This window comes from Pelophylax lessonae (genome assembly GCF_965119305.1).
Source record: "Pelophylax lessonae genome assembly, chromosome: 4".
In the NCBI taxonomy this organism is placed as follows: domain Eukaryota; kingdom Metazoa; phylum Chordata; class Amphibia; order Anura; family Ranidae; genus Pelophylax; species Pelophylax lessonae.
Window position 1 is genome coordinate 305,216,742 of NC_138771.1, and position 27,977 is coordinate 305,244,718.

Here is a 27,977-nt window from a genome sequence, read left to right on the forward strand (position 1 = left end):
AGGCTATGTGAAACATAATAGGCACAATAGATAGGAAGTATGTAAAGGTAGTTTTTTCAAAGATTTAGACAGTGTGTTAGAGGGTGGGGAAGGGTTCATTTATATTGTTGTCTGTGTCCATGCTGGGGAGATTCACTGTATTTGTCCTGGTGACCATTGTCACAGAGAGAGGAAGCACTCTGTCATCAGATCAAGAAGTAAGGGAGATTCCACCAATGGTAAAACCTATTCATGTTTAAGATGAGAATTATGTTCCTTTTGGAGAGATTTCCTCTAATTTCCTTTTTATTTCCAGGACAAGAAATTAAGAGAAATCTGCCCAGTAGGACGCAGACTGCAAAAAGACTGATGGGGTTTTAAATCCTTAACTGCTCTAAGACTTAAAACAATAACTAAAAGTACTAAAGCACACATATCCTTTAGGCTATGTGAACAAGGTCTAAATATGAATGATCTTCTCACTGAGCATTAAAAAACTTTCTGTGAATAGTTTTTAAACATACATTTACATGAGGGTATCCATAGTACAGTGGTCTTCAAACTACGGCGCAAGGGCTGGATGTAGCCTTTTACTTGCCTTTGTCCAGCCCTTAAGGCACTATTCCTCCTACTGACACCAAAAAGGTGGGGCACTAATGTTGGGGCATTATTCCTCCTACTGACCACATTTTTTAAATCCCACTGACCACCAAGCCTGAGAAATTGTGGACTCAAATCGATGCTTGGGCATTTTCAACTCCCCTTTGCTACTGTCCAGCCCTCCTAATGTCTGAAAGGCAGGATGCTGGCTCTTTGTTTAGGAAGATTGAAGACCCCTGCCATAGTTGAAGATTACATAGAACAAAGTCATTCAGGAGCACCACATGTTATATCCAAGGTCACAAGGATGCCAGGCGGTAAAAATCACAGTTTATTTATCCAAATGGTATAGTCAATATATTGCGTATAAAAGGTGACGAGGGGCATGCCCCGAAACATGTAGTCAAGACAACTGGCTTCTCTTATCGTTCCATCTACTTGTGATTAATTGTTGCCAGATTGTCCAGCAATTTTCTCTTCCAGAGGTTTTCTCTTGGAGTGTTTCTGCCAGCCTGTGACATCACATCAGGGTCACCAACCGCGTCACCTCTGGTCTACAGTTATCTGTGTACGAGCCCTGGCAGACACCGGAATTCTCTCTGCTCATCAGCAGTCACAGAGGTGACATCCAGGATTAGTTCCCCATACCATGAGATCGGGTCTGGATACACCCCTGACTGCTGTATGTATGAGGGTATGTGATTGCTTTCTTCCCATTTGGCAAGCTGACAAGACTTTTTAACCTTTCATGTGCAATATATTGACTATACCATTTGGATAAATAAACTGTTTTTTTATCACTATGCCTGGCATTCCTGTAACCTTGGAGATAACATGTGGGGCTGCTAAATTACTTTTTTTTGTGGATTCCTCATACACGTTCATATGAGTAGTGAGCTGCCTGTTGTGGATCTTCTCATAAACCATCATTCAATGTGTGACCCTAGCACCCCTGCCATGTGTTTTGCTTTGGAGGTTACATAGACAGTTTTTTTTTTCTACTTAAAGTGGTTGTAAACCATTACATATATCCAGTAAAGTGACTGGCCTCAAGTGATACACAGAGATGAAACAAATCTTCCTACCTAAGTTGTACCTGTTTACCTGCAGTCTTCTCTTCTCTACATCTGTTCAAAGTCCAGATTTGACAAGGTTTGTGTGAGCTGTCAGAAAACAGGGGCCGAAGAGATTAAATTACACACTGCAGAGCTCAGTGAGGAGAGCTCTGACAGCTGATTGGAGGGAAGGGACACACCCTCTTCACACAGCAATCAAGAACAGAGCTGATGCTGTCAACCACAAGTTGTGTTCTGGATGTCCCTCCCCTGTGACAGTTTTTTATCTTGGTGTCAGGAAAACTTGTCAGACGTGACTCATGCAGATACCAGAGGAATGGGGCAGCAGACAGAAATGACACTTAGTGTTCTGAATTGAGACACATACACAGTATAGAGGGATATGCTTTGTTCCTTTTTCAAGTCCGAGGTTTACAACCACTTTAATAGTAAAGCACTCTAATTGTGCTTCACTGTCCCAAAGTAAAGCTGGCCATACATCAAATTTCGATCAGTGTGAGCCAGTCCCTGCTCAACAGAAGTTGATCATTTGATTGACTTCTCTAAAAGGGATATCTTAACCAAATATCATGAAAACAGTAAAAGCTATAGACGGAGGGTAAATATCAAAAGACTTTTGGGCTATTACTGTACTTTTCTCCAGCTTGTCCTAAACCGGCACAAGGTCCATATTTGTAAGCATACACCAGCCGAGGAATGAAGTCTGAGGTCACCGCTATAACAAATGCATTGGTAATAACAGACAGGATCCCGATGCCTTCTAGAATCCCATACCAGATACCTGTTTAAAGAGATAATTGTGTTACCACTGAAGCAACAGAAAATAGCATAGAAGACTACAAACACAACATTGTAAAAGGGTATGTAAACCCTCACAAACTTCTCTTTTTTGGTCCATTTTGATATATTTTGGTCTGTTAAAAATACAATTGAAAAAGTTCTGATATTTCTGTCTAAAAACAATAAAATAAAAATACCCGTTGATCTGTAAACTCTGCCTATGCCGGTTGTCATCAGTTACATTGTTCACAACTCTCTCTGGACTACAAAACCCCTCCCCAAATGCTAAGAAGAGGAGAGGGGTGGGATAGTGTTTTGTGCTCCTATCCTGATAACACTGCTCCTTCATAGATCCAGTGTACTGTAGTTAGTGAGCATGCTAATCCTAGAACAGGGGGTTTGTAACTGGCAGGATCATCACATAAATATAAAGTCTGAAAAAAATAAAATTAGGGTAGCTACAACATTTTAGGATGTTGTATTATATTGCATTCGGGTTTAGATATATTTTATCCTCTTTATGTGTGGTGGGGAATTGAGAATCTCTGTGACCAGAATAGACTTTTTTGATAAAGATCTATTTTGACCACCATTTCCAGTAATATTTTTTAAAGCCTAACTCCAGGTTTGCTAAGACTTTAAATAATTAATTTGGCCCAAGCTTGCCCAAACAAAATATTTCCAAACAAATGCGCTCAATGGGAGCACTGTATAAATAGTATATAATATCAGCTACATATAGTATACGTCTCTGTGTTTTGGGAGCAGGGTGGGTAATTTCCATCCTGCTCTTGGGACCAAATTGTGTCAGGCTGACTGCTGAGCACTTTTATGAATGATTACAAGGCTCCGTGACTGAGGTGGAGAGGCAGGCATCTGACATCATAATATACACCAATCAGTGTTAGCCTTGTTTTCATCTATAAAGTACATAGCTTCTTGTGTTCGGCTGAGCAGTACTGAGCCAGACTCGCTTTTGTTCTGGGAGTGGAACGCAAAGGGGTTGATTTACTAAAGTGCAGTTGCTCTAGAGCTTAGTAAATGATTAGAAGTTCTGCTGACTTTCATCAACCAATCACGTGCAAGCAAAAATTCATTTTTTTTTTAAATTTACCTTGCATGTAATTGGGTACCCTTTGCAAAGTGAAGTCTTTCCCTATTTACTAAGCTCTGGAGCAATTGCACTTGGAGAGGGCAACTGCACTTTGCAAAGTGCACAGTCTATTTGCCTTTGGTAAATCAACCCCTTAGTCTCTGTCCCGCTGCCGAAACACAGAGCTGTATACTCTATGTAGCTGTTTCCTAAACAGTTTATACAATGCAGACAGCAGCCGCATGTATTAGTAAAATGAATTCTAAACTATATAATTTTGTGATTTTATAACATTTTTGTAAAGCTTAAGCATAGCATAATGTGGGACTTAAAGACAAACTCTGTGTTTTCTAAGAATTAAAATAAATTGTTTTGGCCAATCTAGTCCAAATGAACTATGTCCTCCATTTGGTCTAGGGTGGCCAAAACAATTTATTTAAATTCATAGAAAACACAGAGTTAGACTAAGTCCCACATTATGCTATGCTTAAACTTTACAAAAATGTTTAAAAACATTTATATCGTTTAGGAAGCACAATACTACACTTACTTTAATACATTTGGCAAAATTTTTACCAAATCAATATGACTATTCTGATCCCGTAAATTATCACTGAGCAAATCTACCCCCAGTCAATAAACTTAATTAAACTGTGTTAACCAAAATAATTATTGTATTTATAAAATTGACTGACTAATTAAATGAACACAGGTAATTAAAAGAAAATTAACTAGTAATTAGCTAACACATGTTCCAATAGTTTATTGACCCCACCAAATATTAATTAACCCGATTCACTAATGAAAGTGCTACATATATAATTAATTGACTAATTGTAATCCAGTATAACGCAATGTGTCAATTCACACCAGCTGTTATCCAAACCCCAGATGTCTGTAGAAGCAGGTTTCAGCATAAACATGAACACTTGGGTTATCTGGGCATTCCTGTCTGTCTACACTATGCTTTCCAGAGATAAAAGAAAGCTGGGAGCAAACACTGGCAAGCACCAGGAAAAATATTATCAATCAAACAAACTTTTTTTAATCCAGCCAATATATATTTCTATATAGCTTGTGAATATATGCTTCAACATTTATAACAGTGTGTATTAAAAACTTTTACAAAGCGATTGTAAAACTTTCATGATGTTCTGAGCATTTTTCACTCATCAACTCCAACTTTATAAGCTCCAGTTTGGGCATGTTAAACACATGTCTGCTGCGGGCTGTCACTATATACAAGTTGATAGGAGCAGTCTGTCAACAAGTTTCAAGTATTGCTTAAGCTGTCTGAATGTATTCTAAAGCCACCTAAATTCTTGTTTAAAGTGACAACCTGAACTTCCATTAAAGTGATTGTTAAGTCTCAGTTTTATTTTTTCTATTAAAATCACAAACATCTTATACTTACCTGCTCTATGAAGTGGTTTTGCACAGGGAAGCCTGGATCCTCCTCTTCTCAGGCCCCTGGCTGGAGCTCCTGGCCCTCCCCTCCTGTTGAGTGCCCCCCACAGCAAGCAGCTTGCTATGGGGGCACCCGAACCGCAGCTCCCTGTGTCCTTTCAGACACAGAGCCGCGGTTTTGCTCCGTCCCCTATCTCTCTTCTTATTGGCTGAGAGTGATTGACAGCAGCGGGAGCTAATGGCGCCACTGCTGTGTCTGGATCGAGAGGGGGCTAAGGTAAGTATTAGGGGGCTGCTGCACACAGGCTTTTATCTTAATGCATAAAATGCATTAAGATAAAAAAACTTCTGACTTTACAACCACTTAAAGATCTGTATTTAACATCCCCAAATTGGAGTTAAAGGGTGCTTTAAAGAAGTGCATCGGTGCCGAGACTATGAGCATCACACTATTTACATATTCTTAACAAGCAGTTAAAGAGCTTTAAACACCCTTCTCTCAAGCTGCTTGCAATGCAAAGGAATTTGTTTTCACTGATCAGCAAAGATCACAATAAAAAATTGGTTTGGTCACGTGACATCAGAAGGGGGCAGTGCCACTGGTTGACGTAACCGGGTCGCCCTGCCCCTTACCTATTAAAGAACTGTCGAAGCGCAGAGAGGGCATATGGCAGGAGGCCTCCCAGGATCTGGGGACCCCCTTGTTAAAGGGGACTTCCAGATTCCGATAAGTCCCCCGCCTGTGGACCCCTACAATCACAGTCCAGGGTTCTCAGGGAGAGGCCCTTGTCCTTATCAACATGGGGACAAAGTGCTTTGGGTTGGGGGGGCACAGAGCCCTCCCTGCCCCACAGCTCCCACCCCCCCATGTTGAGAGGATGTGGCCCGGTATGGTTCGGAGGGCGGCACTTGTCCCCTCCCCTACCTGACCTGCCAGGCTGCACGCTTAAATAAGGGTCTGGAATGGATTTTGGGGGGACCCCACGCTGTTTTTTTTATTTTTTTATTTTGGCGTGGGGTTTCCCTTAAAACTCATACTAGACCTGAAGAGCCTGGTATGGACTGGGGAGGGGACCCCACGCCGCTTATTTTAACATTTATTTATTGCCGGAAATGGTATTGTATTGCCAGCAATTAAAATATAATTTCACGCTGACAGATGATGACCCATCATCTGTCTGAAAAATTGGAATTCATTAGAAAACAAATAAATGAAAATAATTTTAATGGATTTCTTCTAAATTCATTACTATTCATTACTATTTCATTCTGAGATTCTGATACATCCGAATATTCGTTACTATTTCATTTAGAGATTTGGATACATCCGAATCTCGGAAAAACCAAAAATTTGTCCGAATTTGTATTCAGACCGAAACGTATTGCACATGTTCAGTAAAATACTTATTCTGAAGCTGGCTACACACACCACAATCTTATTGTACAATCTCTGTACAGTTTCCTAGATCTGCTATTGAACTATGTTGTGTGAGAGTGTACCTAAATAATTCCATCAATTTATATCCCAATCAGGTAGGCATTTGCACTATATAGTAGTTGGAAATTCTATGGGAGATTGTAAAATTCAATGGTAGGGTGTGTGGCCAGACATAAAACATAATTTTCTGTAACAACCATGATTGTTTTCATAGTAATCATTTGACCAAGAATAGAACTAGTGGTTCCAGTGGGCAATCTAAGGCCCAATGCTTTTAACAGTAGCCCAGTCTCTGAAGGTGAGACTACATAAAAGCATACCACTTCTACGAAAGTTAAAAAAAAAAAAAAGAACAAAGTGCCCATGTATGAAGGGGTTTAAATAATAACCCAACAATATACAGTTAAAGCAACCGTAATCAGAATAATGTACCACCTGTTATAAAATACAAGAATAGTAACAAAGGTGTATATGACCACATACATTTTATAAAGTGACCTCTTATACCTCCAATACAAATTAAACACTTTTTACACTACATCCTTTCTACGCGTTTCTTTATACATCTTTGATGTGTTTATTGGTAAACATTTTTATATTGTGATCATATGATATTACCTAAATTTGAAAATGGGGATCATGTATTTATTCAAACTGTCTTTGTTGTTCATGTAAACCAATCTGCTTCACCATTTCAATTTCCAATTTGCACTAACAAACTAAATGTGAGAAGGTGACGGGATTGTATAAACAAGTTCTATCACAACAAATCTATATGTATATTTCATACATACAAAAATATTCAAAAGTGCTTTACCAAATGCATAGGACTATTTACTGAGCACTGAATAATAGATCCCCTGTGTCACTGATGGCTTTGCTCTATGACACAGAACAATCCAACTCTATCAGAGGAACCTTTGTTATTTCTTCTAACAAAACACCAAAAAACCAATTTAGCACAAAAAGAAGAAACTATTTTCCAGGAAACTATACTTGGCTGATTCATTTTGCAAAGAGAAACATTGTACAGTAACCCATGAGGACTTAGCCACTAAAGTGAATTCATTAATGAAACCTGATCTTGGTTGCCGAGGGTTTAGGAACATCACCATTTTTTCTGCCTTAATATTAAAATTGCCTAAATTAGGAGAAGTTACAGTATACTTTTATGCATCAGTAATTTCACCTGTCAAATATTTTTCCAGAAAATCAACTAGAAAACAGACATATCAAAAGGCTATTTTACATGTACATATTTATCTAGAGTACCGTACGTATAGTAAATTTCAGCACATTCCACTAAATTGTTGACTTTCTCTTAAACTAAGGGGGCTGGAGGGGATCAATACTAAGGAATGCAGAAAGAAGCGCCAAGGCAGGCATACTACAGTCTGTATTCAACCATATAAAACATTCTTAGACTCACTAAAAAATAATTAGGCCAGATGCCCTCACCTATGTCCTTGGCTCGTGAAGCTAAGGGTCTTCTCCACTGAGTGATAAATTTGTAAGAATCAAGGCGGATTTCAATAATATTGTTAAGTAAGGCAAGGAGTGGTGCAAGCGGAAAAGCAGCAACAAATATAGTTGTGAAGCCAAATTGAAGAACTGGAAAGGAAAGAGGTAAATATTAGTATCAAGTCACTGCATACCATAGCACCCTAAAGCCAAAGGATTGCTAGGTTATTCTGTTCATGCAAAAAAGTAAAGTGGATGTAAAGCCAAAACGTATTTCTTTTAGTTTCAAATAGAGTAGGGAAAATGTAGAACCCTTGTCAAATTTTTGCTGCTGCCTGTGTACCCATTACAGAGATTCACCCTCTCTTTTGTCCTGGTGACCATTGTCAGTGAAACAGAAAGCAATGGGAAATCCAAAACTGTGCCAGAACAAGAGTTGACAGTAAATTTGCCAATGGGGACAACTGTTTCTGTAATTCCCGTCCCTTTGCATACATCTCCGCTCACTTCCTGTTACATCTCTATGGCATGAAGTGAAGGGAATTCTCCCCAACAGGACATTATTTTTATACAGGATTTACATAGCGCCTACAGTTTGCGCAGCGCTTTACAACGTGAGGCCAGACAGTACAGTTACAATACAGTTCAATACATAGTAGTTAAGGTTAAACAACAGTCCACCCAGTTCAACCTGTGTAGGTGTACGTGTATCAGTGTCGACATAGAAAACAAACAAAAAAATGCTATATCCAACTGTATAAATACAATATATGTAATAATACTTATAAAGGTTGTAGATTGCATGCCTTTAATAATGTTAAGGATATTAAGGGATCAGCTGTGGTTATGTAGGATGATGCTTTACACATTCTTCTCTACAAATCCCATTGAAACAGCTTGTAGCCTGCTTTTCTCCAGCTGACGGTGTACAAAATGCAATATAAAGCATCTCAAATTTAGCCGGTAACCAGCTTAACAGTATTACTTTATTTATTGCAAGGTACATCTAGAACTGGCAAGGAACCTTTCAGACACTGAATTTTGTGCACCATAGATTCATCAAAGTATTTGCCCTAGTTCAAACAATTATTCACCTATGAATCTCACAGGAATTGTACCACATTCCTATGCAATTCACGTGCGATTCAGTGCAGTGCAATTTGAGCCCATTCATTTTGAACAGGCTCAATCACACTGCATCCCACCAAAGTAGTGCATGCACCAATTTTAGAAACACACTGCAACCGAATTGCATGGTCGTTTTGTACCATATGATCCAGTACAGGAAAACGCACTACTAACATTGCACTGACACCCGCTGCAGATTGCATGGGCAGTGCATTTTGAACACACTTTGGAATACGCAAACAGAACGCTGGTTTCCCGCACTGCGCTCCAGGGCTCCCTTAGAAATGCTGTTCAGTTCTGACTTGACAAACATCCCTATTACACCAACTCCCCTCTGATCCACTGACACAAGGCAGGATGTATGTTAACAAGTTAAGCTTTTTTGGGCCAAAGTCTACATGCTTTGTGAAACCAAATTATTCATTTTTTTGGCTATTTGTGATATTCATGTTAAAACAATCAGTAAGTAGATATTGCTTAACTTCTATTCCATTTGTTTAGTGACCATTCAAAGTTGTTTTCAAAGATAAACAAGGTTGCTCTGCTGCTCGTTATTTCTAACTTGTGGATCTCACAATCCACAGAAAAAAAACTCTAGTTCTGTTGTGTAAATTGTTCCTTCAGGGTCAGCTATATACATTTCAGATTTTAACTGAGATTATTCTTTAGAAAGGCCTTTTAACAAAAAGCTCAGTGGCAGGTTTTATTGCAATCACAGGGTAGGTCACAGTATCCAGGAATACTTTTGGACATAGGAATCTTACTAGCAATGTAGGTCCAAGAACATTGCTGGGGATACTATTTACATGTAACAGGCTGGTCCCTAAAGTGGTAGTAAATTTATGATATATAAAAGCTGCTGACAGGCAGGGTTTTTATAACATATGAGACCCTAGGGATCTGAGCCACACATGCGGAGCTCAGATTACATTTATGGCCCACACTGTGTTCCACGGCGATGTAACGTTACCCCAGGGGTGAAGATGGAAGTGCCAGGGGAGCTGTGACAGTGCTGAGCTGGAGGGCTCTGTTTGCAGGTAAGTCTGTTATAATGTGCTAGTATTTGGTGCATACTAGTACATTACGTCTTAAACCTGAGGTCCGCACTCTTTTTAATTTTGATTGTATTGTTACCGTGTTTGCGATGTCCCTCGGATACGCACAAGCCTTTATACACCGCCTGTTTAATATTACTTCAATATTATTTTGAAGCACAGTGGTTTATATTATATGATGTATGTCTAGGCTAAGGTTTAAATAAGCCAATACATTCTAATGTCAATAGCAGTAATGCTATTATCATTAGACAGTATTATCTACCTGTTGTATCACCATAGCTGACATCTGCAATGCTTTTATAAGTTTGCCAAGCGACCATGGCAAAATGGCGCTGGTTGTGAACTACATAAAAATGGTGCTCACCGCTACATATACTTGTCATTAGCCCACATGTCCAATAGAAATCCCCCTGAGGAAGACATGTGACCCTATGTCGACACGCGTAGGGGAGGTGCCAGAACGGTGACGACATCTGTACACTAGCGTGGAGCTGGTTGCCGGATTGTTTAGCAAGGCTTGTGTGAAGAGTGTGTGAGTCTGAAACACGGAATATTTTTAATGCCTGTCAGAATCTGCTGCGCTGGAAGCACCAGAAAAGTGTGAGTAACCTGTATTTTACCTAATAAAATAATTTTTGGGGGATATAAGCACTATAGCTGTTTCCTTTTTATACACTGAACATCATGGGCTATCTCTGAGAGGAAAGCTGTAAGGAGGTCGACACCATATTGTTCGCAACCCAGGGAGGCAAAAAGGCTTTTATTGATCTCACTGTAGAGATCACACTACTTTAGGTGGGATTATTCCTGGAGGGGGGAGCAACTGAGTACCAGTAAGGAGTGGAGCACCTGTTTGTATTTACCTATGCCAATTGGGAGTCAGAAGCACTGTGCGTAGCACTGCAATAACTTGAGAGGCTTTTCAAGCTTTGATCCACCATTCACATTCTGTGCATGGATTTTTATTTTTTTGTTTGGTTGTTTTTTACTTTATGCAATTATTCACGGTTAGTCAGCTGTTTTAATTGTCATCACACACATATGCAATGTTCAACAGATAAATATTTATTCTTCTATTTTTTCACCGTTAACGTTTTCACAGTGGGTTTATTAGCGCGGTATTCGTTATCTTTGCGTTACATGTAGCACTGCCCCTGCAGGAACTGCTGGATATTGTCTTTGCGGGCTTCCCTGGTTACCAACACATATTTACTTGAACAAGTCTCTGAATCCCTCCATGTTCCTCATTGGCTCGTCACATAAATGAACAGTCTAGGGGTGTTGTTTGTTTTGTTTTTTATTGATAATTTGGGATAGGAGGAATACTACAATTGAACTATTCACATTGTTTGAGGACTTCTATCTTCAAAGTTCTGCTTAAAAATATGGAACAGCCAGGCTGTTAATCCACACTGCCACTAGGGTGGATGGGGTTCAGTCTCTTGTTCTCTTTGCTCTCTAACAAGATGACTTGATGGACGATAATCTATCTTCAGGACACTCTCACTAGCATCCTCTTCCCGCTGACACCTGTCCACTGACTATACTTAGACGCAGGGGTGGCCCCCCTCAGGTCAGGCCCCTTGACACAAGTTTCTGTACTCACGGTACTGCAGAGACAGATCCTCCAGTGTCTCCCCTCTCAGTCAGCTTCCCTGGACCTCTGGGTTCAGCTTCTCACTACTACTCTTCCGGCCCTCATGACGACCCCCTGAGGCCACATGGCACCTCTACAGAGGAGGAGGCAGCCCCCTCCTTCCTCTGGGACTCTGCTCCCTAACTAAAGACCTCGAGCACATGTGCTCCTGGCTTTTATACAGTATCCGAACATGCACAGAGGCGACTTTCCCTCTGCCAAACGTCAGGACTGCATTAAAAGCCCATGCACCCATTCGTCAGGTTTCCTCCCACTGTCCAACATGCCTCCCTATTGGACCAGTGTGAAACACTCTCTAGACAGAATGAGTTGCACACTGAGCACAATGAGCAGATCTCACTAACAGATCCTGCTCTCTGGTAGGCAGAGAACAATATAGATTTATCTGCAGCTCTTCTTGTAAGCAGACAAAGCACAAACTATACTTTCTCACTAGCACCTACCTACAAAAACACTTGTTGCTTTAAAACTAATACTGGTCAAATTAAAATGTTGTCTATGGATGGCATAGAAAACTAAATATTTTACCCATTTTTTTATTTCTTGTAAAGAGCATGGCATAGTTATTTACTAATAAAAAAGAAGGCTTTATTTGTACACATTTTAATACATTTCTGCAAAATCAAGAGAAAAAAGAAATAGTGGGATTGAAAACAAACTTAAATATGAATGATAAAACATGAAAAATAATATCTAGAATCAGAAGGGGAGGAAGAAGCTAGCCAAGGATAAAAAAAAGGGTAATTCAGGGTTAAATATCGGTTAAACAGTTATGATTTTTATTTGCTTTAACTGGCATTATGCACAGGTAAAGGGAAACTGCTTTGATCTGCATAGAAAGGAATTAATTAAAAAATAAATTGTAACAATAATATTGTTACAGCTAGGTCTTGGGAATTTCAGCCGCCACTACCTATAGTTGTGCCAATAGGCTTATATTATATCTGACAGTGATTTCCAAAACAAAGATATAAGCAAGTGTATAATCAATGCCACATTTTATCTGTAGGTGGTGCTGCAGGTATAGTCTGAAATGACTACTCAGGAATTATTATTATTATTATTATATAGGATTTATATACAGTAAACCCCCGCTCCTTTGCGGTTCAGTTTTTGCGGTCCCGGTATATTGCGTTTTTTTTTGTAATGTTATTTTACTATATAAATCATTGAAAATGAAATATTTTTTGTGTTTTCCATAGCTCTTGCTATGTCTCTCAGTATCTTTTATGTGTTTAAATGAGTTTCTATTGTTTTAAAAGTGTGTTTAAAGACCTTAAAATGCTTTTACACGTACAGTGACAGTAAAAAAAACATGCCTACAATGCATTTTAATAGGGTTTTTCTATTTCGCGGATTTTTACTTTTTGCAGATGGGTCCGGAACGTAACCCCCGCAATGGAGGGGGGTTTACTGTAGCACCGACAGTTTACACAGCAGGAATTAGGGTGAAACAAGATCTTCTCGAGTGGGAGAAGCTGCGGTGGGGCTCGGGAACAGAAGTGTCACATTAATTATTATTATTATTGTTATATAGGATTTATATAGTGCCGACGGTTTACGCAGCGCTTTACAACTTGAGGGTAGACAATACAAATACAATACACTTTAATACAGTAAGGATCACAGGGCCCTGCTCATTAGAGCTTACAATCTAAGAGAGTGTCATGTTAATTCTATTGCTCTAAAAGTGTGTTTAAATACCTTAAAATGCTTTTACATGTACAGTGACAGTAAAAAAAACATGCCTACAATGCATTTTAATAGGGTTTTTCTATTTCGCGGATTTTCACTTTTCGCGGCTGGGTCCGGAACGTAACCCCAGCAAAGGAGGGGGGTTTACTGTAGCACCGACAGTTTACACAGCAGGAATTAGGGTGAAACAAGATCTTCTCGAGTGGGAGAAGCTGCGGTGGGGCTCGGGAACAGAAGTGTCACATTAATTATTATTATTATTGTTATATAGGATTTATATAGTGCCGACGGTTTACGCAGCGCTTTACAACTTGAGGGTAGACAATACAAATACAATACACTTTAATACAGTAGGGATCACAGGGCCCTGCTCATTAGAGCTTACAATCTAAGAGAGTGTCATGTTAATTCCCCTAAAAACTCTTTTTCATTAACAGTTAAAAAACCATCTACTTCCTTGCAATAAAAGCAGTAATAGAAAAAAATTGCAATATGTGTATGAATTAATTAGCAGGATGATGAAGGGATAATAAACACCGCAGTGCAGCTTCAAGTAATACTAAAGGGGATTTAGCCATCTTCTGAAAACCACTTCAATTTGCTCTTATTTTTTTAAGTGGCAGAAAGAGTCCAGGAAGCAATTAGTAGGTTTGCAGCAGTTCAGTGGCGTTTTGCCAGATGCACCAATAACTGTGCCACTTGTGGTTTAGCAAGTAATTTTTTTTATAATCTTTTCTGCTCTTTTATCAATGTGGTGACAACAGGCAGGAGATTCAGTGTCTTGTGAGTAAGCTGCAATATTGAGTCAAGAAACAAATTCCATTAGCAGGCTTCTCTATACTCCGTATGACTGATGACTCTTTCATTTACAGAAGACAGAGTCATAGTGTGCATTGTGGATGACATTTCATCACATGTAAGTAAATATAATTATCATCAATTCATCATCCTACACATAAACAAAGCATTTGCTAATCACTAGTGTTTGACCACAAACTATCAGTAATTCTTTAACTGCATAATAAGACGCTTTTTTCAGTTTTGAATACTGGGGTAAGGATTGGATCATCTGTCAGATTTTTACCGCTATCTAGGGCTTTGTTAGATGTTCTCCACCTTCTGCCATAGTGACAACAGTTTCACCAGACAGGAAGTGAGGGAACATCTGTAACAGGGATATACGTAGAAATAAAAATCTGATAAGGGTTCTCACCTTCCCCTACTCTACTAAAAAAAAAAGCATTTTCATTTCTATCTTTCTTGCTTTCAGCAGGACTGAAAGTGGGGGAAAATCTCTCTAACAGAGCCCATACAGCAGTAAAAACCCATCAGGGGTTCTAACCTTGTTGTATGCTTTCCAAAACGAATTACACTTTAATTATTTTTGTAGCACCCTCTCAGGTAGGTGCTAGGAAAACGCATTAAGTGGCTCTTTCTGCTTATCAGGAGAGCCTGATCTGTTAGTTGTGCCTGTCATGTGTTTCTAGGTGTGATTCACTGGGTCTGAGGGAGTGTCCCCACTGTGTCCAATGAGGGAGCTTGTTGGACATTGGAGAAAAACAGCCAGTGATACATGTTTTATATCAGTCCCACTGGAAGGGCATTGGTGCAATGCATTCTGGGATTGCCCATAAATACTGAGGGACATGTGACAGGGCGTCTTTGGCGGGAAGCAGAGTCCCAGGAGTAGGCAGATGGCTGTCTCTCCTCCTGCTGATGTGAGGAAGGTGATTCAGGCAGTCGGCCTATTTAACCGGGGGTGGAGCTGAGCTTCAGAGGATCCAGAGTGCTGACAAGTGGAGCTGCTGGCAGGATTATCTTGGGAAAAACAGTATCCTGAGTACCAGGAGATCTGCCTAAGGGTCTGCCTAGGAGAGGAGACCACTCCAGAGATGTCAGGGGATCAAGGAGCTAGCTCACACAGGGAGTGTATCAGTGAAAGCAGGTGCCGTGTAGTTGACCCTGAAGATTAGGAACAAAGGGGGTGCCAGGAAGGGCCCTGAAGTTGTTCTGAAGTACAGTACAGTTTACCTCAGGATACAGTTTACCTCAGAAAATTCATTCAGTCCTGTGTCACAGCTTCTGACAAACTGAAGCAGCAGCCTAGTCGTGACTAGCTCTATTCAGCGTTGCTCAGCATTATACAGCGTTAACCAGCGCTATTCAGCTCTGTTTAAGTTGTCCCAGCCTACTGTGCATAGTTCTTTATGTTGGAGTATCCCACTCATTCCCTTCTCCTATCCAAGTTCCAAAAAAAAAAAATAAAAACCAAAGATACTGGACTGTTTCTTGTCTGAAGTAAAACACTTGGAATAATGCCAGACTGTTCTGTTGTTGCTAATGGTAACTCAGGGGAGCAGTGCTACATTTTATTTTGTGTCAGATGATTAGCACTACCACAAAACAATGGCTAGCAGGGTCAGATAGAGTCAGGTGTAGGCCGACCATACATAGTTCGAATCAATAATTGGGAGGCTGAATGTACGAAGTTGAACGATCGATCAATGTGGGTACAACTAGTCTGCTGGATTCTCTTGCGATTATCGCTAGCACCTGCTATAGCTGCTAGCAATAATCACATGGCTTTTTCCCCTGTCAACACTGTCTGTGTTGATGGGGGGGAACCGTGCAAATTTCATTCCTGCAACCTGTGGTTGCAGGAAAGAAATTCACACTGTGTATTTCCAGCCTAATGCCCTGTACACACTATCAGATTATCTGAAGACTTTTGTCTTCAGATTTACCTTTTCTATGTAGTGCAAGGGCCTGCCGGATTGCATACAAATTGAAAGTGTTTAGGTTTGACCTCATATTATATGGTTTTGGTAAGTCTGCAGACAAAAGTCTTCAGATAATCTGATAGTGTGTACAGGGCATTAGGGTCTGTTACTGAGTGGCGATTAGTAAGGCCTCATGTACACTGCTGCTGATAAATGGACGTTTAGGAGCAGTCAACTGTTTTTTCAGCAGCCTCTGAACTCTGCTATGTTATCTTATCTGTCCATGTAGTACACAGTAGTTTATAGACATTTAGAGGCAGTTGAGTTTTGTGGCATTTTTTTTTAAAGCAAAAAATCTCGTTCAGGTCAGAAGTTTATTAGCATTTGAAACGCCAAATGTTCGTAACAGCGTGCAAACGCGGTAATACGCATTTATAAGCGTTTTTGTTTATAGACATTTTTAATGGAAAAAGAGAGAGAGAGATTTTCCCTGAATTGTAGGCATTTGGGAGGGTATACTCATCTGTACAATCTGTTATCTGGAAAAAAAAACTTTTCTAAACGAAAACGCTCATGAACGCCAATAAACCTGCATAAACGTGCCATGTAAAAGAGCAAAACAGACATTTTTAAACGTAGGTTACTAGCTGTCAAGTTCCAGCATTCAGAAGAGCTTTTTAAATGTCCTGTGTACATGAAGCCTAATAGGTAAACAGAGCAACTACACTATATTACCAAAAGTATTGGGACGCCTGCCGTTATACACATGAACTTTAATGGAATCTTAGTCCGAAGGGTTCAATATTAAGTTGGCCCACCCTTTGCAGCTATAACAGCTTCAACTCTTCTGTGAAGGCTGTGCACAAGGTTTAACAGTGTGTCTATGGGAATGTTTGACCATGCTTCCAGAAACACATTTGTTAAGCCAGGCATAGATATTGGAGAGAAGGCCTGGCTCTCAGTCTCCACTCTAATTTATCCCAAAGGTGTTCTATCAGGTTGAGGTCAGTCAAGATCCTCCACCCCAAACCCGCTCATCCATATCTTTATGACCTTGCTTTGTGCACTGGTCCAAATCATTTGGTGGAGGATGGATTATAGTGTGTGGTTGGTTATCAGGGGTTGGGCCTGGCCCCTTAGTTCCAGTGAAGGGAACTCTTAAAATGTCCACATACCAAGACAGTTTGGACAATTTAATGCTTTCAACTTTGTGAGAACAGTTTGGGGATGGCCCCTTCCTGTTGCAACATGACTGCGCACAGACTCCTCACCTCAACCCGATAGAACACCTTTGGGATGAATAAGAGCGAAGACTGCGAGCCAGGCCTTCTCGTCCACATCAGTGTCTGACCTGCGCTTCTGGAAGAATAGTCAAATATTCCCATAGACACACTCCTTAACCTTGTGGACAGTCTTCCCAGAAGAGTTGAAGCTGTTATAACTGCAAAGGGTGGGCCAACTCAATATTGAACCCTACGGACTAAGACTGGGATGGCATTAAAGTTCATGTGTGTGCAAAGGCAGGCTTCCCAAGACAGTTTTTATTTCATAATTAAACCTGCCTCATTTTTCCCTCTTAAATTGTGGCCTAATAAGGATGCTTAAATACTATGCATTTACTGTACGATATCTCTGACTATTGTATGTGAAATAATACGCTCTAATTTTAATTTTTTTTAATTAAAACCTGCCATGTCTCTCTATATTTCAATGCAGCCTATTAAATCTGCAAACATACTGCACATCAACTGTGCAATATTTCTGGATATTTTCTCTAAAACACGCTATTTTTTGTTTCAGGATAAAAACTACCTTGCTTTCGAAATGGGGGAAGTGGTCTTGAAGTGTACTCTGTATTGACATTTTAGTAAATATAATACTGTGCATTAAAAAAGAGAAACTCACAAACTATACTGTGAAACTGTTGTGCCCAATTGGCATGAAGTTGAGGGCCTTATTTTTTAGTTTTTTTTGGAGGAGGAGTACACTTTCCAATAGCTTTAAGATCTGTTGTGACTGCTTCTTCCACTGTTTAATTCAAGTCTATTACCACTGGATAAAAAATCAGGTGTTACAGCAAAAACTAACTAAAAAGCCTTTTTTTTAGAAGTTGAAATAATTCAGATTGGTGTGTTGCTGCTGTTGAATTTAAGCCCAACAATAGTGTAAAAAGAAGAAAAATCTGTATTACACATAAAAAATATGTGATGCCAGAATACGGTGTAGCTAACGTTGTCTGTGAGAATTCTATGTTTTGTAACACCACACACATATTCCAAGCATGTAATCAAAAGAATTGTATTTTTTTTGTATGTCACCCTTGAAATCACATAAAAAGGAACACCCTCTTCCCACTATATTGTATTTTTAGAAATTTGTTTTGCTACTAGTACATGTTCTCATGCCAGTGCCATAGCTTCCAATTCCTTTTGTTTCACAACCACTTACCTACTAGTCTGAATGAGCAAATTTGGTTTTCAGGATTCAACCCCCATAAACTTTAACGTGGTTCAGATTTGACTTAATTTTAACGTAATAGTTTTCTGACTTAACAGTGGTTTCAACAAATGCGCTGCAGATCTCTAGCAGGGACATGCAGAGAGGAGGTAGAGGCTGAGCCAGGAATTTTTGGGTTCTCTTTTGTTTCCTCCCACTAGTGGTGACATCTCTCCCTCCATTGCGCAGCTTGTATATCTCAGTCAGTTCTCCAGCTTTTGGGTTTAAATTGCGCATTGGGTATGTTGGATTGGGAAGGGGGAGGATGTGCACATTTCTGGGCTGACAGAATGCCAAACACTGAGATATTATTATAAACCAGTCCGCTACCTCAAAATATAAATTACAGGACTCTTTCAATGCAGCAGTCATTATGTAGAAGTTGAATATCTGCACTTAACCTTTATTTATTTTGGTTTTGGTTTATTAAATATCTGGGTCATCACAAGTGTTTAAAATTAAAAGATTTAGGCTGGCCATATATTATACAATTTTCTTATTCGATTTTCAATTAGATTTACCAAAACCTTATAATATGAGGTCAAACGTAAACACTTTCAATGTGTATTCAGTCAGGCAGGCCCTTGCACTACATAGTTGAAGGTAAATCTAAAGAAAATTGAAGGTAAGGGCTCTTTCACACGGGCGGTCCGATCAGATCCGCCTGTCAGTTTTTTAGGCGATCTGATCGGATGCCCCATTCAGCCCTATGGGGCAGCGGATGTCAGCGGTGACATGTCCGCTGACACCCGCTGCCATCCGCATCCGATCCTGTCTGTGAAATCCGGACGGATGGAAACCCTATTTTCCATCCATCCTGGGGATCGGATCGGATGGGATCGGATGAGAGCGGACAGGCTGTCCGCTCTCATCCGATTCCCCATAAAGAGCAGCGGGGGCTGTGACACCTCCCTCTCCGCACTGCAAGCGGAGACGGAGCTGTCATCCGCCGGCTCAGCGGGGATCGCGGATCGATCCCCGCTGAGCAGCACGGATCCACCTACGGAGGCAGACCGTGTGAAAGAGCCCTAAATCTAAAGAAAATTGAACAGGAAAATTGTATAGTGTATGGCCAGCCTAAGGGGCTGATTTACTAAAGATGTAGTAGTCACTTAACCTTGGCTAAGTGGTGCCAGACTGGGATTTCAGTTTCAGTACTTCATCTATTCTTTGGAAAAAAACTATTCGCTGATAATCCGCAGCCTGCAGTGTTTATCACCTGGCCTCCCTGCTCCAGTAAGTAATTAGAAGGATTTTCCATTACTGACTGCAGACTGCAGTGTGTAATTTGCCGAGGTGTGAAAGTAACCCTGCCATTGTGCTACCACACCAAAGAAAATGTATTTCTTAAAAAAAGAGGTTTTGTGATACAGCACACACAAACATTTATAAAAATAAATGCTTTCTTTCGTTAATATTCTTCCTAAATCATCTGCTTATGGCACTTCTAGACACATCAGAAACCTTATAACTATGATTTAACATGAGCATGTTTAAAGGTGATTTATAATTGTCCTTTTATGATTTAGAAAGCTATACTCTTTTTTTTTTTTTTTAATAAATGAAGAGGCATTTACCACATGCTAATTTATGTTTTAGGCACCTTTATTATATATGTTTTTGCACTTAAGAATGTTCCCCATTTTGTGTTCATATGATAAATTGGTTCCTGTGAAAACATCAGTAAACCACAGAGTGGCCCCATTGGTCCTGTAAAGTTTGAAGGTAGGTGCTACAAACAGTATTAAGACTGTTACCAAAAATATAATCAAAACATTTTACAGTAGCATAAAAACAAGATTCTTTGTATCGTATTTTACAATTACACGTGGACTTGAAATTGTTTCATGAGTTGCAATACGAGACCACCATATCGTGAGTAGAAAAATAACAGAACTTACTCATTTCAAGGTATTCTTCAAATAATCCATAAGCATTGATGGGCTGCAAGTTGTAATCTTTCTCCCATTGTGGAAAGCTAGCTTTCCCATGAGCACCATGCTCCTGTCTTAATCTTCTACGAGTCCACCAATTCTGAATCAACCTAGATTATTACCAAATAAAAAAGATTACTTACAGCAAAATAAAATGATCAACATTATATGTATTTGGTAAGGCAATACAAAGTACAGTAACCCAGGTTTTTTTTCCTCAAAGAATAGGTGCAGGAACTCAACAACGCCAACCCCCAAACCCGCATGATTGGGGTGGTCAAATTGCAGAGCGGAGTGGGTTTTAAATAGGCCAATAAATACCAGTGCACTACGTACAGAGTCCAGAGTTCAGGGATACGCTTTGTACAGAGTGCAAGGTTAAGGAATTTGCTATGATCAGAATGCAGGGCTCAGGGGTGCGCTATGTACCAAGTGCAGGGTTCAGGAGTGTCATATGATATGTACAGAATGCAGGGCTCAGGGATGCACTATGTACAGAGTGCAGGGTCCAGGGCTGTTTTATGTACAGTTCTGGAGTGCAATATGCACAGGGTCCAGGGTTGCGCTATGCATAGAGGGCAGGGTTCAGGGCTGCTTCATGTATTGAATGCAGAGTTCAGGGCTGTGCTATGCAGAGTGCAGGATTCAGGGCAGAGCTATGCATACATTGCAGAGTTCAAGGCCACGCTATTTATAGAGTGCAGGGATCAAAGCTGCGGTATGCATATAGTGCAGAGTTCAGGGCTGCGTTATGCATACATACAGTGCAGGGTTCAGGGCTGCTGTATGAATAGTGTGCAGGGTTAAGGGCTGTGCTATGCATACAATGCCGGGTTCAGGGCTGCGCTATATACAGAGTGCAGGGTTAATGGCTGCTCTATGCATAGAGTGAAGGGTTCAAGGCTGTGCTCTGTATAGATTATGAGGTTCAGGGCTGCGCTATGTATAGAATTCAAGTCCAAGGCTGTGCTAAGCATAGAGCGCAGAGTTCAGAACTGCACTATGCATACAGTGCAGGGTTCAGGGCTGCTCTATGTATAGATTGTACGATTCAGGGCTGCGCTATGTATAGAATGACGGGTCCAGGATTTTGCCACCAACAGAGCGCAGGGTATAAAGGTGTGCTATGTGTAGATTGTAATGTTCAGGACTGCGCTATGTATAGAATGCAGGGTTCAAGGCTGCAATATGCATAGAGTACAGTGCAGGAACTAGGACTGCACTACGCATAGGGTGCAGAGTCTATGGTTGTGCTTTGTATAAAATGCAGAGTTCAGGGCTGTGTTGTTTATAAGATGCAGAGTTCAGGGAAGAGTTCAGGGTTGTGCTATGTATAAGATGCAGAGTTTGGGGCTGCGCTACATATACAATGCAAGGTTCAGCATGTGTCTTACTTTTATTGCTGAAGCAGCCAGCTGGCTCTAGTACCTCTTGAACACTGTCGGCTCCACCTCTCTCACCTGTAGGAAGATCATCCAGCGAGCATCCATCAGGTAACAGATGAGGATCATTTAGAGGGTGCTGCCTACCATGCGACTCCCCCCACCTGCTCATAACCACACTGTGGGCTCCTGTATCTCCCTGGTCCCTGCCCTGAGTAAAGGACAGGGTGAAATCCGTGTGAACTGCTGGGGGAAGTAGGCTGTCACTTATAAAAACAAAAGTGAGAGTGGTGAGTGGGAAGCAGAGGATCAGAGCTGGAGGTGGCGGAACAGAGTTCCACCACGTTCCCGCTGAAAAAAAGCCCTGAAATTAACAAATAGAAAGCAACCAGAAACCTTAAAGCCCATCTCGCTGGAATAAAGAATAATCTGGTTCTTATATGTTACTGTACTGCAGTTCCCTATTCTTAATTAATACATGTGTAACAGCTATAACTTCTTTACATTTACTTACGGGTAGCCAAGTTCCATGAAGTTATTCCATGTTTGCTTCAGTGCCATTATTATGCCCATCTGCATGCATAAATCAATAAGGCATCCACTGGGGTGACACTACAGATACATAGGAAAAGAATATAATTTACATAGCTTTCTTGTTTTGTTTTCACAAAGCATGAGTATTTTAGCTATGCTACATTCACTAAACTGCAAAGATAAAGGCTCAGCTTGGTAAAAACACTAACCTCTTCCAGCCTCCATCTGTTGATAATCCTTAAATAAGCACCCGGCCTTCCAGTAAACCTTTAAGGAAAGAATTGTACATGCATAACTGAATAGTGAAGTACAGGTTTATTCTATGGAACTATTTAAAATGAACGTATCAATGTGTAAACTGCAAATAATCTTTTCAAGCAACAGATTAATCATGGTAAACATTATCTGTAGGGGTGAAATTTGACACAAGATTTCCAGGTAGCTGCCCAGACCCTAAGACTTTTCTATTTAAAATGTGTGGTTGGGTTATTATCTTCTTATAAAGGCTGCCTGGTGGTTTATTTTTTTTCATGAACGTGAATATATTCTATTGTATTACAGAACCTGTATGGACCAGTAAATGTGAAGTACAGGCAAAAATCCACCTATATATATTCATAGATATAAAAATAGATATGTTTCAGTACTTGAGAACCTAAAGAGGAACTGAACTCTGGAAGCTGTGTCCAAAAAAGGTTGACAGAGACCAAAGGAATTGTCACCAGCAGTGTTTGTGGTCTCTCTATAGCTGATCTTTTGCCCATTACTGACCTACTATGCCTTGTGCCTTGCTCTGCACTGTGTCTTTGTGGGGGTGGCCATTTTGGTAGAGAAAGGGCTTTTACTTCCTCATGTTAGAGACTTCAGCAAGAACAACAGTGAGCAGCACAGCAGCAACATCACTAAATCTCACTTCAATTCTCCTGAGACCAGCAGTAGAAGATAGCAGTGCCTTAGACCTCCCACTGCAGATATACAGCTATAAATCTGTAGCCACGGGAGAGCACCTAGGCACCCTCATATGCCAAGAAGTGCATTACTATAATTGAGAATGAATTACAGACAAACGTTAATACTGCTTAGGCACAGTTACCATTTCTAAATGTTCCCTTTATCATATCAAATTTTCGCTTTTTAAATACAGTTCCACTGCAAAGGTTTTTGCTAGCTTTGAGATGCATTTTACTGTTCAATGTATTTCTCCATTTCATATGAAGCTCAATGGTTGCTGCCTAATATATCCTTATATATCCTTATATATATTATTATTATTATTATTATTATTATTATATGATTATTATCATAATTATCATCAATAATAATAATATTAATAAAAATATCAATAATAATAGCAATACCATTGGTAATATTTGCATTTTATGCATATGTGCCCACTACCTCAGCTGGTTTTACCAAGACTGAAAGATGAAATCTTACAGTGGGGGGAATGGGGGAGAAGTACTACACATTGCGCCACCCTCATTTATTCCTGAATTGGATGGTCGAGATTTAAATCTCATGGCTGTGTCAGGCATTCAGAGCAGTTGACACATTTGACAAACCTTAGTCCTGCTGATAAGGCCCTGTCAAAAAGTGCCCTGTCATAAACAGTCATTTGTAAATCTGTTTATTTTAAATAAGAATGAACTTCCAGAGCCCAGTCTTATTCATAATCCCTAACTCCTACCATAATGGAGTTACCTTTAGAACATATGGCTACTTTAATTTATAGTTAGAAAAATTTACAGAGTAATTTATAAGGTCCAAAAACCCAAAAGACATATTAGACTTCCTAACAAAAATATATCTATGAACTTTATCATATTTGGCATTTAAAAAACACCACTTTATTTTTGCTGGTTGTTAGATTGTGAAACCACAGATTAAAATATTGATGAATTTAGAAAGCTTGGCATTAAGGGTGTGTGAGCTAAACATAATAAAATGCTCTCCAGTACGCCTACCATCCATCCCTCAAATCTATTGATTGGGTGACATTGAATTTGTGGCACGCTCTCCGGGGGCAACAAAAAATTGCTGCATTTGGCAGCCTGAGCTTTTGTTTACCATTAAAACTACCAAGGACACTTAGAGTCATGTTTCTGAGGACCAGTGACTCTGCTATATCAGATTTGACTTACTCTGTATGTAGAACTAGAAAAATATTTCAAAAATTGGACTTTATCGGCACAACATTATGACACTATGTCGTAAACTATGTCGTAAAAAAAATATACATTTTATTTCAAAACATCTTAAAATTCTAATTCACAAACATATGCAACGAAATTGACTCATGGAGTCATAAGTGAACTCCACCATACCACAGATTTTGACAAAGTGCTGAAAACAAATAGAAGCCATTCTCTCTGACTAGAGTCATGTGGTAGTACAGGCTTTGGTAGTGTAGTTCCAGTGGTGGCGGTGTATTCACTTAGAAACTACAGGGTTCTCTACATGTTTTGCGCTTTAGCACTTCTTCTGGAGAGTGCCGTTAATTATAATAAATGTATTTATCTATCTAGAGAATGACGAAAAACCCAAATAAAGCATGGTCCAATTTGCCCCAGTGGGGGAAAAAATCCTTGGTGTTATTACCTATAAATGTAAATATCCAATTATATTTTGTACATTTAGGAATGCATCCAGCTCTTTCTTAAAACAATCTACTGGGCTGAGTTGGGGGATCCTAAAAATATAGGCATAACTGCACAACATGGGGGGATTGACTGTCTGTGCGGACTAAAGTTCAGACTTTATTGTAAATTAGAAACAAGTTTGAAAGCTCCTGTTTTCTGGTTGTAGGATGGAGTTCTAGGTCATCTTTATTATATACATAGATGAAGGACAGAACAAACAATTTAAAATTAGCCAGTCACCAACAGAAACTATACCTATACTGTTAATAGCTAGGCCACTTAACCAAAGAAGACACATGTATGATTTATAGTGTATTAAAATGTATTCAGATTCCTGTAAAAGTCTGACATGCCTCTATGAACAAACACATAAATGCAATAAGGAATTAGGAATTAAAGCAATTTAATCTCAATTACTGTCATTCCTATTAGCAATAGTCTGTTAATTCTGTACACTCTCAAAGAATCATTTCATATAATGAAACTCCAACACTGCTTGGTTCACTTGCAATATAAATGTATATATTGAAGAAAATTAGTTATAATTGTTGTGTGTAAGACATTCTTCTATGGTGTTCAATGAGATCAATGTGTTTTATGCTAACATCAGATCCATATAATCTGTGACAAATGCAGTGCAGAACTTTCAATATTTAAAGCAAGGACTTTTTGATAAAATGTGTAAGATGCCAGAACCCAACACCACTACCATGCCCAGAGGTTTCCAGACTTCTATATTTTAAAGGAAAACTTACAAGGAATGGCCTTACCTTCCAAGGAAGAATGCTATGTAAAAGGTCGAACTGTTCAGATTGACAAACTGAAAAAGAAACATTTTCAAAGTAAAGCTGTTCTCCCATTCTGATTCAGTACGTGGCTGTTCTGTGGGCAAAAACATGTGCACAACTGTAGATTTTAACCATTTTCACTTAGATCTCAAGTAATCAACAAACTAATGTGTAACTTCTTGGTAAGGAGTTTTCTACTATATGTTCAATATTGAGAAACTGACAAGAGCAGAAATGACATGAGGGTTTTCTTACATTACGGGTTGTTATTCTGCTACTGACCTCTGTACACTTCTCTACATCCTACTGACCTCTGTGCTTTGTCCTACATCTAACTTACCCCTGTACACTACCCTACATACTACTGACACACTGCTCTACATAATACTTACCCCTGTACACTGCCCTACATACTACTGACCTCTATACACTTCCCTACATACTACTGATGTCTGTACATTGTTCAACATGTTACTGGCCTCTGCACACTGCCTTACATACTACTGACCTCTGTACACTGTTCTACATACTACTTCCCTCTGTCTACTGCCCTACATACTACTGACTTCTGTACACTGCCTTACATACTACTGACCATTGTAAACTACCCTATATACTACTGACCTCTGTACACTGCTCCACATACTACTGACCTCTAAACACTGCTGTACATAATACTGACCCTACATACTACTGACATTTGTACACTGCCCTACATACTACTAACCTCTGTACACTGTTCAACATACTACTGACTTACTGTGTATTGCCGTACATATTACTGGCATATTACTGACCTCTGCGCATTACCCTACATACTACTGATCTTTGTACACTGCTCTACATCCTATTGACCTCTGTACACTGCTCTACATAATACTGACCCATGTAAACTGATCTACATACTACTGACCTCTGGGTACTGCCCTATATACTACACTGCCCTACACACTACTGACCCCTATACACTGCCCTACATACTACTGACCTCAGTACACAGCTCTACATACTTATAACCCCTGTACTCTGCCTAACATACTACTGACCCCTGTACTCTGCCCTACTTACTACTTTCTCTGGCAAGAACTCAACCCTGCCAGTTGGGCCAGACTTTAGAGCAGACAGACAGGCCTAAAACTAGTCAAGCAAATCAGCCTGGAGTACCAATTGTTCTACTTTCATGATGGACTTCTGTATTAGACTTGTGGGTGACCAATTACTCTCTAAACATGAAAACATAGTGAATGAAAGTGAATGCGAGTTTCTTACTGAAGCTAACTTTTAAGGTAGGCTAAGGCTATATTTTTACAGTGACGTGTTTTACTACAGTTTTCTAAGAGTTCCTTATGCCATCCTTACTTTTTTGTTAAGGCCCTTACTAGTTAATTAAAAAAAGGGCCAAACCCAAGTGATCTTTGATCTCTTCCATGTTGTTCAGGTAGATCTCCACCTCTCAAAGGTTTCCTGCCCCTGCTCTAAAGGCTATAGCATTGAACTGCTGTCATTAACAGTCATGGTGCTGTATATCTTAGATTTTGCTAAAACCCCCTTTTTGCTGTGCGGAATGTGCACACAACCCAACAATTGATGGTGATAATTTTTAATAAAAATAAGAAAGAAAAAAAAAAAAAGACACATTTGCTATGGAATAGGAAAAAAGGAAATAGGAAGTGGCTTGGAGACCCATGCAATGTGGTTTATAAGGGTTCTAAATTAAGCTTTTGAATAACTTTACAAATATGAAGAGAAAAGAGCAGAAGAAAACAATGAAATGTGGTATTACACTTACCAAGGTTAGTGAGGAAGAGTGCAACTTTTTCATAGAGCTGCAAAATAGGTCCAAGAAGAAAGTTTTAGCCGCAAGTTATAGCATAGCTATTTTTAACTTTATCAACAGCAAAGATCACAAAATAATAATTTAAATAAAAAAATAGAATCTATAAATACACTTTTAGATTTTGAATGTTCCCATTATTTTGAGTAATTTGACTTATTACAGGCATTATCTAATTAAATACGAGAACACATAATTATTTAAAAGCATTGATTTTCTGTAAGTTCCCAGGCTGCTTGAGACTCAGTCCCATCATTTCACATCCAGGAAGCTCTCAT

General features: G+C 39.6%; 1 protein-coding gene across 3 annotated transcripts in view; it reads right to left on the reverse strand.

The window, feature by feature from the left end:
* ANO4 (anoctamin 4) overlaps positions 1-27,977 on the reverse strand; it is a 339,157-nt gene that overhangs the window by 10,886 nt on the left and 300,294 nt on the right. For all 3 annotated transcript variants that reach the window (XM_082254744.1, XM_082254745.1, XM_082254746.1), the window contains 7 exons: positions 27,655-27,691; positions 25,848-25,959; positions 22,648-22,705; positions 22,419-22,516; positions 20,490-20,632; positions 7,832-7,984; positions 2,289-2,436 (listed from right to left, as the gene is read on the reverse strand). In XM_082254744.1, the coding sequence (XP_082110870.1) occupies positions 2,289-2,436; positions 7,832-7,984; positions 20,490-20,632; positions 22,419-22,516; positions 22,648-22,705; positions 25,848-25,959; positions 27,655-27,691 (749 nt within the window). The remainder of the gene's footprint in view (positions 1-2,288; positions 2,437-7,831; positions 7,985-20,489; positions 20,633-22,418; positions 22,517-22,647; positions 22,706-25,847; positions 25,960-27,654; positions 27,692-27,977) is intronic.